The 12423-nt window shown below is 49.2% G+C and overlaps 1 protein-coding gene across 1 annotated transcript in view; it reads left to right on the forward strand.

Annotated features, from left to right (window-relative positions):
- The window catches only part of TIAM1 (TIAM Rac1 associated GEF 1), a 164491-nt gene that overhangs the window by 112899 nt on the left and 39169 nt on the right, over window positions 1-12423 (forward strand). Inside the window, exons 13-14 of the mRNA XM_080919023.1 lie at window positions 2862-2948; window positions 7354-7578. Of these exons, the coding sequence (XP_080775149.1) occupies window positions 2862-2948; window positions 7354-7578 (312 nt within the window). The remainder of the gene's footprint in view (window positions 1-2861; window positions 2949-7353; window positions 7579-12423) is intronic.

Consider the following 12423-nt stretch of genomic DNA (forward strand, 5'->3'; position numbering starts at 1 on the left):
CCCTCTGTTAGTTTGGATCTGCCAACTTTAATTAACCCAGTCATACCCTGGGGCTTGTCTCTTAGGCGATTCCAGCTCTTGCTAAAGTGACGGCATTAACCAACACGGCTTATGATGTGGATGTTAACCAACACAACATACCTGGATGATGGTAGCCTCCGACCTTAGCGACTCCCTTGGCATCTCAGTGCAGACCCAGCCAGTCCACATCCAGCCCTGACATCAGCCTAAGTTTGGTTTCCTTTCCATAAGAGCCCACAGAGATGCAGGCTGTTAGTACACACGGACTCAGGACATCTTAACAGCATCAAACGCTGCTTTCTGTTTTAGGATGGAAAAGACGATCTCATAACTCAACTGGCTGAATAAACTCTTAAACAGTAACAGATGAGCCTGGTGGTAGTGAACCCATGCTTTTAATCCCAGAACTCAAGAGGCAGAGGTAGGCGGGTCTCCGAGTTCAAAGCCAGCCTGGTCTCCAGAGTACGGTCCAGGACAGCCAGGGCTACACAAGGAAGCAACAACAAAATAAGGCAGAGAGAGCAAATGCTTGGGAGTTTCTCTCTCCATGTCTTCCCTGAGGTAGCACTCAGGGCTCACTGTAGAATTAGCTCAGGTCACATAATGCTTGGACCACGCCCAGTCCTGTGCTGTCTGAGTGAAGTGTGCACGTGTCAACTCTGCAGCTGTCCTCTGTTGCACGGCACTTCTGATGGTAGTTTAGTAGTAGTAGTAGTAATCATATGGTGTGTATATCATATAATATATATATTTACATACATATGTATATACACCATATATCATATGGTGTATATGTGTGTGTGTGTGTGTGTGTGTGTGTGTGTGTGTAAGATAGAGTATGTATTTAGTAAATACATTACTTACTAAAATGTTTAGTATTTTAGCCATAATGTCATCCTTACAGTGTGGGTGTCTACACTTAAACAGCTGTTTTATCCCAGACCTGGTTCTGAATTCTCCACTGCACTCTGTGTTGTGGATTCCCTTCGGCCGTGGATGTCAGTTTGAGGGATTTCCTGGTAGTTCATCCAATCAGCCTACGGTCTAGTTTCTTCCCTTGGTCTTAATTACTTCCTTCTCTAGGTCACTAGGCCACTTATCGCTCATAATACCTTCCTGCTTTTACAATGGCAGCCTCCTAATTGTTGGATACCTCAGTTTGGTATTGAGTGATCTCCTGCTCTCGTTGGCAATCGTTCTGGCCTTTGTTGAAGTTCACTGGGAGTGGAGCGTTCCTATCCCACTTAAAATCATTGTTGACTCACCTCGAGCTTCCTGTTCTCCATCCAGCTTTTCCGTTTGCACTTGTTGATGTAGGGAACAGATCTCACGGCAGTGCCCTTGCTGTACAGTGGTTCTGGCTCCAGCGAGAGGCTCTCCTCTTGGCCCCGTTGCTACGTTGGTCCTGCGGGATGCTGTGTTTGTTTGTAGAGCCTTGTTATCCTTGCTTGGTCTTTGCAAAGGAAGTTGTGCCCATGGTCCGCTCTGTTCACAGTCAGACATTACACAGCAGCTTCAGGGTTTGAGTGCATTTCTCATGTCTGTACTGTGTGTGCCCAAGTACCTGGTACAGGAGTTCATCGCTCACCGTAGGGCTCGGGCTGATGCATCTCCTGCCTCACTCACTCCTAGTACCAGTCTCTCAGCACCAGGAACAGAAGGGAATTCCTGAATGACCAATGTCACCACCAGCTCCAGAGCAGCCTCTGTCTTGGTCTTGTCTTCCAACTAAGCGGGCTGGTTCTCAGCACCTCCTGTCAGCGGTGTAATTTTCCCCACCCCATAAGAAAGAAAATCAAATGAATAATAGAGTGAAGATAAGTTCTGTTCTCTGTCTGAGAAAATGATAGGACCTGGAAAATTAGCAATGGCTGGTGGCATTTCTTGCTCTTCCAGGGTCACCTGTTTCCTACTACCATGAACTCAGCAGAAAACTTAACTTTCATCTTGACATTGCTTGAAAGGCATCCGTAGCTCTCTAGCATCTACCCTTATAATAGGTCTCTGTCTGTCAGTCTGTCTGTCTGTCTCTCCCTCCCTCTCTCTCCCATTTTTTTAAAAAAAGATTTATTTATTACATATAAATATACTGTAGAAGAGGGCATCAGATCCCATCACAGATGGTTGTGAGCCACCATGTCGTTGCTGGAATTTGAACTCATGACCTCTGGAAGAGCAGTCAGTGCTCTTAACCACTGAGCCATCTCTCCAACCCCTCTCTCCCATTATTTTAGAAAACAATGTTTTCTTCTTCTCTCAGCATTGGTTAACTGTTTAATATTCTGATAGTCACTAGTAGAGTATGAAATTAGTTCACCAAATTCCAGCATGAAATGGTACGTATAAAGTGAGTTTCGGAATGTGATAAGAAATTAAAGCAATGTCCATACAGCAGTACATCTGGGTGAACACACGTCATGACCAGGGGCCATATGTCCTAAGATGTAGATGGATGTGGGGGATGGGAGTGTAGGACCCTGATGAGCCGAGCCGATCTGCGTGTTTTGTGCTGGATAGGGAAGAGGGTGGGGAGAGCAAGTCTATTCCCTTTACCTGGAACCAGGGGAGAAGTGCCCATGTTCTTTTGTTTGCTTGGGCAGGCTAGTGTGAAGGATGGAGATTAACGGACCTAGTGATACTTATTTTCATCAGTAGTTGCTTTGAGAATGTCCTAAAAATACATTTCCCCCTGCCGTGTACAAACAATCTGAACAACAGGGAAAAAAATTCCAAAATGTAACCCAAAACACGGACGTCCCTCTGAGCTTGCAGCAGGTACTTCCTGTTGTCCGCTAAACATTCAGAGCTGTGAGCCCTGGCTTCTGTCTTGTGTCCTGTAGGGTTTTTGCTTTCTTCTGTGGATGAAGATGGCATTCGAAGGCTCTACGTGAACAGCGTCAAGGAAACCGGGTTAGCTTCCAAGAAAGGTAAGGCTGGAGCTGTGGCTGTCCAGTTTTGTCATTTTGTTTTGCTTTTGGGGTTATGAGACAGGGCCTTGATATGTAGCTGAGGCTGACTTGGAACTCATTATGTGGCTCAGGCTGGTCTCGAACTCTTGCTCTTCGTTGGTGAGCCTCTCCAGAGTTCCGATCTGCAGACCTGCCAACTCGCCACCCCACCCCCGGTGGCCCTTGTTTATCTCATAGTTTCCCTTTTGAGAAGCACATTTTCAGAGGGGTTGTGCATAAAGAATGTGTTTCCTTCTAAATGATTCCAAGGAAGTGGGTTTCACTTCATGAATTTGGGTGTAACTCCAAGCCTGTATCTGAGGGACTACCACGAAGGTCTCTGTCTTCTGGGGAACACTGGGGCTTTGAGGAAGCAGAGCTTTTGTCCTCAGTGTTCAGAGGCATGGCCTGAACCTATTGCACCCACAGAAGTGGCTTCTCCACTCCCTGAGATAACCGTGTTCTGGGACCTACCTGCCTAGGCTGCGCATCTGTAGATTATAGGTACTGCACGCTGAACATCTTCTGAGTGATGGGGTGTTAAGGAAAAGTTATGTAAATGCTTAATTAGTTATAGCTGTTATTTTAATTATCTCCATGACATATACCTGAACCTTTTTCTGAGGAAGGCTGCTTCCTGATGCTGTGGGTAGACATGATTTTTGTTTTGTTTTGAGGGGCACTGTTCACAAAGCGAGTCAGTAAGGCTTAGAGACAGCCTTCCTCTCATTCTTGGTGTGGAATTTCTAGTTTCCACAAGGCAATGGGAAAATAAGAAGGGTGCCCGTCACATCTTCTGAGCTACACTTCGATGCGATTAACTGTCATTAAGAGCTCTGAATGGAGAACTGGGGAACAGTGGGGTGCTGGGTTTTCCCGCCTCCAACCCTGCAGTTAGCTGAGCTTAGTGCTGGGTGTTCGGTGGCTTGTGAGCTGCCCGTGCGGTCATTTCTCCCTGTGCTGTAACCATCGGGATCTCCAGTCCCTCGGTGCACAGACAGGGCGCAGGTGAGATGCCAGGCGATCGGGCAATCGGTTGTGTGCTAGCCGTCACAGGGTAGGGCCTCCTTTATGTTCCTTGTGTGTTTTCTAGACCGCGGGCAGTCTGGGGGCCAGAGCTTGCAGGGGCGCTGAGCTGCGTCTCAGCCAGGAGCAGAGGCAGAGTTCATTCTCCCTCCAGCCCCGTGACTGATCTTTATCACTTTCAGCAGGATGAGCGAGCTGTTGGTGTGGCCAGGGGTGGGGGGGATCTTCCATTAGTCACATCCTGTTTCTTTGACTCTGAAAACCCCGATGCTTGAGGAAAACAGACGTCTCCATGGCACCCTGCGCAGGCGGGCAGTGCCAGGATGAGGCACTTGGGGCATTAGACCTAGCAATTACTGAATACATACATCCCAACCCCCAGCCTTCAGGGCTCACTGCAGGCCACACTTCCCATTTGTGCATTCTGAGTTCCCCGGGTTCCATCTGCTCCTCCAGTTTAGCTCGAGTCTGTAGTCTGTGAGACATCTCCTTCCCCACATCCAGCGAGCCCAGGTTCAGGTGCCTGCATCCCTGTTAAAATGACCAGAATCTGTTCTTGAGAAGAGAGACCAGGGGAACTCTGCCTGGAGCTACATCTGTTGCACAAACGCGCCCCTTCTCTTCCTTTGTCAGCCACAATGGGCTCAGGCTCTCCCATCTCGGTCCCTCGTCCCACTCCTCCATTCTTCCCACACAGGCCACTCAGCATTGGGTTTCATGTTGGCCGCTCTTGCAGGACTGGCTCCTTGTGCCTTCATGTGCCCTTTGACCCCTCCACCCCCACCCCCATGGCCCTGTTCGTCTCGGAATGCCATTCTCACTTGAAGATCACAAAAGAGCCATTTATCATTGCGTAGTATTTTCACAATGGCCGCATGGGTAGCCTGGTTGAGAAAGACATCGTCATCTTGCCCCAAACAGTTTGCCTGCAGCATAGATAAAGTTTTCTCGGCCAGTTCTTATTTCTGGGGTCAGCTGGAGATGAGTGACAGCACGGAGAGCCAATGTCTATGCGTATCCTCAGGCTGCTCAGTGTCTATCCACACGATTGGCCCCACTTCCTCTCATCACCCCATTTCTTGCAGGAGAGACTGAGGCTGGGGGTGACTTAGCACCGGGCAAACGGTCACAAAGCCAGCCGAGCCGCGGCTGAGACAGAGCACTGCTGTTAGCCCCTCTTATTGGCCATCCTGAGAGTGACTCACCCTGTATTTTCTTCCCTGTGCTGCAAACTACAGAAAGCTGGGTGACTTACAGCCGCACTCAAGGAGTCACTGGCCACCCCCCCCCCCCCAGGGTTCTTTTGGAGAGAAGCCTCTCTGGTCTCGTCCCGTAAGGCCTCCATACATTTGTGGATGTGTGATTATAACAACACTGTTGGGCATAAGGCCCAACAGAAAGATTTAAACATCTCATGGTTCCAACACTAAAGATCCTCTTTCTAGGAAAAATGGCACTCCTAGGTGCCAGATCAGGGACATAGTTTTCAGGGGCCCATGTTCACCCAGTGACTGCTCTTACCCTGCTCATTGCATCAAACTTCCCTCTGAAAAACTTTCAAGATGGCTTCTGGTGTTCAGATCTTTTTATTCTAATATCTAATATCCTGTAATATCTAAACTATAGGTATTTGTATTGTTTTAAGAAAAGACCACTCGTGGTGGGTCACATGTATTATCCCAGGACCTGAGAGGCAAAGGCAAGACTGCTGAGAGTTCAGCCAGCACACATGTTCACACACACACACACACACACACACACACACACATACACACACACGTTTACACACACATGTTCACATACATGTTTCCATACACACACACACACACACACTCTCTCTCTCTCTCTCTCACACACACACACACACACACATGCACACACATATGTCCACACCAAAACCAAATGGTAACAGTCTACATATTGAAATTTATAATTTTCTTTTTCAATATTATACTGCTCTAGATTTTTACCAAACAATGAATTGTTTAGGGCTAGAGAAATGGTTCAGTGGTTTTAACCACTGGCTGCTCTCCCATAGGTCCTGACTTCAATTCCTAGCACCCATGTGGAGGCTCACAACCTCTCCAGCTATAGTCCCTTGGAATCTGATGCTCTTCTAGTAGCGGATGTACCTGCAGAGAAAACACACATATAAATAAACAAACAGCTCTTAAAATACAATGACTTACCTACCCAACAGGATTTTACCTTTGGCACAGAGGCATTCCCATTTCATTTCCGTCTCCTCACCACTCCGGGCATGGGTCCTTGCATGCATTTTATGCTAAGTAGTGGGTATCGTACGTTTTGGAAATCTGAGTGAGGATAGCCAGGGTGAACTCCAAGTCTGAGAAGTGAGAGCTCTCTGAAATCTAGATCTGGAATCTAGATCCTTCCACAGAGTCAGGGCTGGGACCCATGGCTGCCTTGGGTGGGGTATCTCCTGTCAGGTTCTGTCTGCCTCAGCCTCTCTCTCCCTTAGCAGTATGTGTTCCTCCCCTCAGCCTCCCCCTGCCCAACAGTGGGAATGTAATTAAGGTTTGGAACTGCCCCCGTGTGTTGTTCAACAGCTTCACGTTCTCCCAGGTTAGACCTGTTCCCGACTAGTCCCATAGGTTACAAACATGGTCCTTTTCCCAGAGGTGCCCTGCAAAGGTTGCAGAAACCCATGGGGACCCTATCAAAATGAAGTTAAAGACACTTCCCTGGATGCTGGGGCCAAAGGCAGGGGGAGTGATAACTGTACTGGCTTCTGTAAATTGTCGTCTCTATATAAATTTAGAGGGGAAACCCCCAACCTTACTTAGAGTGACAGAAAGAAGCAGCTTCCTGCATTTTTTGTTTCTTAAAAACGACCAGTAGATACAAGTGAATTCCAGACACCAGCATCTTGGAGAGTTAACCAGAGTTGGCATTTGAGAAGGAAAAGTGGCAGCTGCTTAGAACACATTGAAGAAGTGGTGGTGGTTTAGGTGGTTCCCCCAGTCAGAAGGGAAGGCCTAGAGCAGCGGTTCTCGCCCATGGGATTGCCTAGCAGACATCCAGCACATCAGATTTGTTATGTTCCAGTTCGTAACAGTAGCAAAATCACAGTTACAAAGCAGCAACAAAAGTAACCTTGTCGTTGAGGGCCAGCACAGCATGCCCAGTCATATTAAAGGCCAGCAGCATTAGGAAGGTTGAGAACCAGGGTTCTAGAACCTTCCCAAACCCGTGTGAGCGCTGCAGCCTGCTTACGGCAGCCCCGGGCCTGTGAGACTCAAAGCAGGAGAGCTGGGCATGCCCCTCCTGACAGAACTTGTAAGTTGTTATGCTCTGATTTATGCGACATTAAAACTTTTCCATCGTGCGTTGGCAGGCCTGAAGGCGGGGGATGAGATTCTCGAGATCAATAATCGTGCTGCCGGTACCCTGAACTCCTCTATGCTCAAAGATTTCCTCTCACAGCCCTCCCTGGGCCTCCTGGTGAGGACCCACCCTGAGCCAGAGGAAGGAGTGGAGCTGCTGGAGAACCCACCCCACCGAGTGGACGGCCCTGTGGACCTTGGCGAGAGCCCCCTCGCCTTTCTCACCAGCAACCCAGGTATGCTGTGCCCAGGGGTTGTCCTTCCCTCAGACGTGCCTCTGGATGGGTACCATACTCTGCCCACCTCAGGGCTCACTCCTGCAAGCCACGGAAGGCATTAGTGAGTAAAGCTGGTAGCCAGCTCTGTGCTTCCTGTTGACATTTCAAAGGGCGAGAGAATGCATCTTTGTCGCAGAATGTCTGTTTTGCTACAAATCTGCTGGTCCCACTCAGAAAAGCATTGTTTCTTTTGCTCATTGTCATCTTGGAGAGAGGTGAGTGTTGGGAGGCCACCATTTCATGGTTGTGGACAGAGACATGGGGATCACATCAGATCAAGGGATGCTGAATCCTACAGTAGCTGGTAGCCTTCCCCATCTCCCTCCTCAAAGTCTACCCCGCCTCTATCCTCTTCCTCTGTGAGAGAAATTGGATGCTTTGTGAGGAAACCTGTCCAGCAGGCGTTTGGTTGGCTCGGCTCGAGTGACCAGGAATCGGTTCGGTGGAAACCCTGCCCCACCCTGTCCCCTCCACCACCCTTCCTCAGCTTCTTCCCTGTGCCTCCTGGTGTTCATTCTCTCGGACAAAGCTTGGGTGTGTCCCGCCTTGGCAGCCTTCCTGGGACCCTCAAAAGTCGGTGCCCACCCCTAACCCCGGCTCTGTGACCTGCAGCGTGTCTGTGGGCTGCAGGCTCTCACTTTGTAGCCCGGGCTGGCTTCAAACTCCTTGAGTAGCCTAGGTTGGTCTCCAACCCGAGATTTCCCCGCCTCATCTTTCTCAGTGCTGGGGTGAGAGGACAGTGCTTCCATACATGGTTCATGCGATGCTTGCCTTCCTTGCCCCACCCCCCTCTGTGCGTGCGTGTGTGTGTGTGTGTGTGTGTGTGTGTGTGTGTGTGTGTGTGTGTGTGTGTGTCTGTCCAGCTTGTCTGTCTGTTTTCTGAGAACGGGTGGTGTCTTCATTGTCGCCTTCTAGCTCTTTGGACTTAGCTTCTCACTCAGGTGACCCATCCCCACTGAACAGGAATGTGAGTGGGTAGAGGGGTCATTCGGACTGTGCTAGGATCTGGGTTGACTTGCTGGTCTCGGCTTCCAGACTTATTTTCTCTTTATCTCGTGTCTTGGGGGGTGGGGGGGGGAGAAGTCTGAGGCTGTGGAGTGTCTCATGTGAGCAAGATGGTGGCAGGCGGTGGGGGGGTGGGGGGGGCGGGTGCTGGGCGGTTGGTGGGCGGCAGGCGGTGGCTCTCTCGTTTCAGCGTCTGCCCAGTAGGTATTTCCGTTTCGTTCCTCACCATTGTATCTGCAGTGTTGCTGCTTAAGCAAGAAGCTCTGTGGTCAGCTGTGATTTTCCTTAGCAGTTCTTGGTAGTTGAAGTTTCAGAAACTTGATTGTGTTTAGTTACTGTTGACCTTTAGGACTGTCCTGTCTGTGGTCCTCATACCCTCTAAGGCTGGGGACAAGGAAGGGGAACAAGACAAAGGAGGCTGTTCTCTCAGACGGCCACAAGGTGGCACTTGTAATCCTACGAAACAACCCATGGCCTCTATCCTGAGACCAAATGTGATGTGCTATTAGATTGTTTAAGGGCTTTGTGAGTGACATTCCTGTTGTGCTGAGATACAATTCAGAACTACAGTATTATAATCCACAAACAGAAACCGGGTCACCCTACCTGATTTCCAGTGGCTCAGATCCGCCTGTTCACATCTTGGCTTGAGTTCAACCCCCCTCACCCCGCCCCCGCAGGATTGAATGGCGGTAGGGACTCCAGGTCCGCAAAGCCAGAGAGCACCATGCTCTGGCCCCGTAGAGGTAAAGTGTACATCCTTGTATGACGCAGACTCTCACAGTCGGCTTCCTCATTTACGGTTATTGTCTATCCCTTACTGAAAAGACCATTTGTGTATGCACAGATTGATCATTTCCATGAGTGTATTTAGGGGGTTGTTTGCTTTTGAAAGAGGGGCTAGCTGTGTAGCCCCGATTAGCCTATATCACTGTATATCCCTAGTTAGCGCCTTATTTGGGAACCCCCTGCCTCAGCCTCTTCAATACTGAGATTACAGTAAACTGGGCACAATTGTTTTTGATGATAAGTGTTCTTGCCTGTATGCGTCTGTTTTGGAGGGATCTGTATTCTGTGTATATAGGAGTCACCTTGCCTTTGATGGAGTAACCCCACCCCACCCCCACCCCAGGCCAGGCACCTGTGGAGTACAACTTTGGAGCCCTCTGGAGGAGATTTACACTCTCCTTTGAATTTTTTTTTTCTAACCAAAAGGCTGTGACTTGGAGCTCGTGGGCCCCACCTTGGTCTCTGCCTTCTGAGTGCTTCCACTTCCTGATCCTCATTTAGCAACAGAAGTTAATGGGGAAATCGAGGAAACAGGATGCAGCCGCAGCAAGGCCGAGATAACACACACTCAGCAGTTGCCCGCAGTTAGCACGGAGGCTTGGACAATGGGCAGGCCGGACCTCCAGCCTTGGTCTAAATTTAGAAGTAGCTAAAAATAAGAAGCCACCTGGAGTGACAAGTTCGGGGTTTAGTGCTGAGGTGTCTGTAAGATGCTTATACAGAACACTTAGTGACCCAGGTAGGGAGCGGGAACACCTCAGGGCCTCCGAGGCCCACGTGAACCCCGGTACTGACTGCCCTGCATGCAGACTCAACAAGGCCTTCCCCTGAGAGCCCTGGTTGAAGGTTGTGCTTCTCTTTCAAGCTATGGTTATTTCTGAACCTCTTTCCCATACAGAAGCTTGAACCTTGTAGGTAGAGACATCATAGACTCCTGGTTAAAAATAGGCCCCGAACCAGGCTCTTGGGGACTGCGTTCGTTTTGATGTTAGCTCCTGGTCCTGTGGGTCCGGACTCAGCACTGTGTCCTTATTACAAGGACGCTGCCATCTTGCTAGGTCCGTGTGATGGTTAAACATCAATAAAATGTCTGGACTAACAGTATGTATATTAGAAACCGTTTACATCCTAAGCCAATCGCTGTCACAGAACACACGGGGACTGTCTGATCGATAACCAATCACTCCTCCTTCCCACCTGCTCTTCCGCCCCCATCAGCAGTAGGTGGCTTCTCTGACAGTCGGCTTTATGAATGTCTCCATGCTTACACAGTTCCTGGGTGGCGAGGAGTTCTGTATTCCAGAGCACTGAGGCCCCCAGAGCCCTTTGCACAGTTCTGTGTCCCCCAGTTTCTTGTGGGAGTGGGTTCCCTGAGTGATTCCCTTATGTTTGTAGACTCCGTTTTCTGTCCCAGGCTCTAGCGACAAGCAGAACGTGATACCATTTCAGGATCCAGGACACGGAGGTTTCTATGTTGGAAATCGGTTAACTGACCACGGAGTGCCCTGTCTCCTCACTGCCTCTGAGAGGGGAAGGCACAGGACATTTCCTGTCTTCACGTTGCCTCGAAGGCCCAGGTCTGCACTCCTACGTGTTCTAAGACCCAGGTCCAGTCCATGGGCTTTTGCGGTCCGAAGTTCTGACTGGAGTCCTGCCGCTCCTGCTCCCATTCTTCTTTCCCAAGCTCTTTGTTTAGGAACACACAAGGCAGGGAGCTGGGACAAAAGAAGAGTGGTTTTCTCCTAGTGTGATTCCCTGCTAAGTTCTTTAAAAAAAAAAAAAAAGATTTATTTATTATATTTAAGTACACTATCGCTGTCTTCAGACACACCAGAAGAGGGTAACGATCTCATTACACATGGTTGTGAGCCACCATATGGTTGCTGGGATTTGAACTCCAGCAACCTCTGGGAGAACAGTTTAAGGGACTTGTTTTGGATATGCATTTTAACATTTGGGGTCCGGTAATTCTCTGGTGTGAGGATCTCTTGCCTCCCTACAAGCTTTGTAAAACAGTAGCACCTGCCAAATCCCAAGCAAAATGCCCTCAGAGACTGCCACTGCCCCCTCACCTGAAAAACCTCCTCTAGTTGTCCACCACTGGCGAGGTTTATTAGAAGGCACACATCCGCCTCATCCAGCCATGCGTCTCCGAGAGCATCCGTGTCGGAAGGCAGATACAGATCCTAAGTTTCTCGGAAGCTTCCTAAAACATGCATCCATTGCATTCTTAATGTCTGCCACATCCCTTTTCCGCCACGTGTGCTCAGGAACGAGAGAAGAACTCGTTTTTAATGGTGGCTTCTTCAAAATGAGCAAGTAATCGTGGCATAGGATAGAGGTCAAGAAACTTCTCAGCGAGACAAGGATACTTGCAGGAGCAATTACGCAGAAAGACAACTTCTATGTAAATTGTAAGAATTACTGTCAAGTGGCCTCTGGGGTTTCTTTCAGAAGTTGTAAGTATATGTTTAGGGCCAGGGATGCTGATAGAAGCCTGTCATGTCCTCACTTAGGTGACAGGCAAGATTATTGAGAGAGGTAATCTTAAGTAATGTGGCAAGTTACTAGACCAGCCATGACCACATAGCAAGACCCTCTTACACACACACACACACACACACACACACACACACACACACACACACACACACACACCCTGCTGACTGAGGTGAAGCAGGCGCCTTGCTTTATCTCAGTGAGGAGCCTGCCCTTCTGTGGTAAAGACACCAGGCTCTCTAGCAGGATGAATGCCGCTCTTTATTTGAAAAGCTGCTATTCTTGCATTTTGATCTAAAGAGAGCTAAGCCTCGGTGACTGACTGCGGGCCAGTGTCACATCAGAGCCTGTCCCCGATTGGAGACCCCGAGACACTTTGATAAACTTCCGACATTATTGTCTGCTGCTGAGAGGAAGCTGTGGGTCACGGTGAGCACAGATGCACCTCCTGCAGGAAGTAGATTCCCTGGTATCCGGGTCACAGGAAAGGCCCCTGTGTTTGCCGTGCAA

The sequence above is a fragment of the Micromys minutus genome, assembly GCF_963924665.1.
Source record: "Micromys minutus genome assembly, chromosome: 7".
Classification (NCBI taxonomy): Eukaryota; Metazoa; Chordata; class Mammalia; order Rodentia; family Muridae; genus Micromys; species Micromys minutus.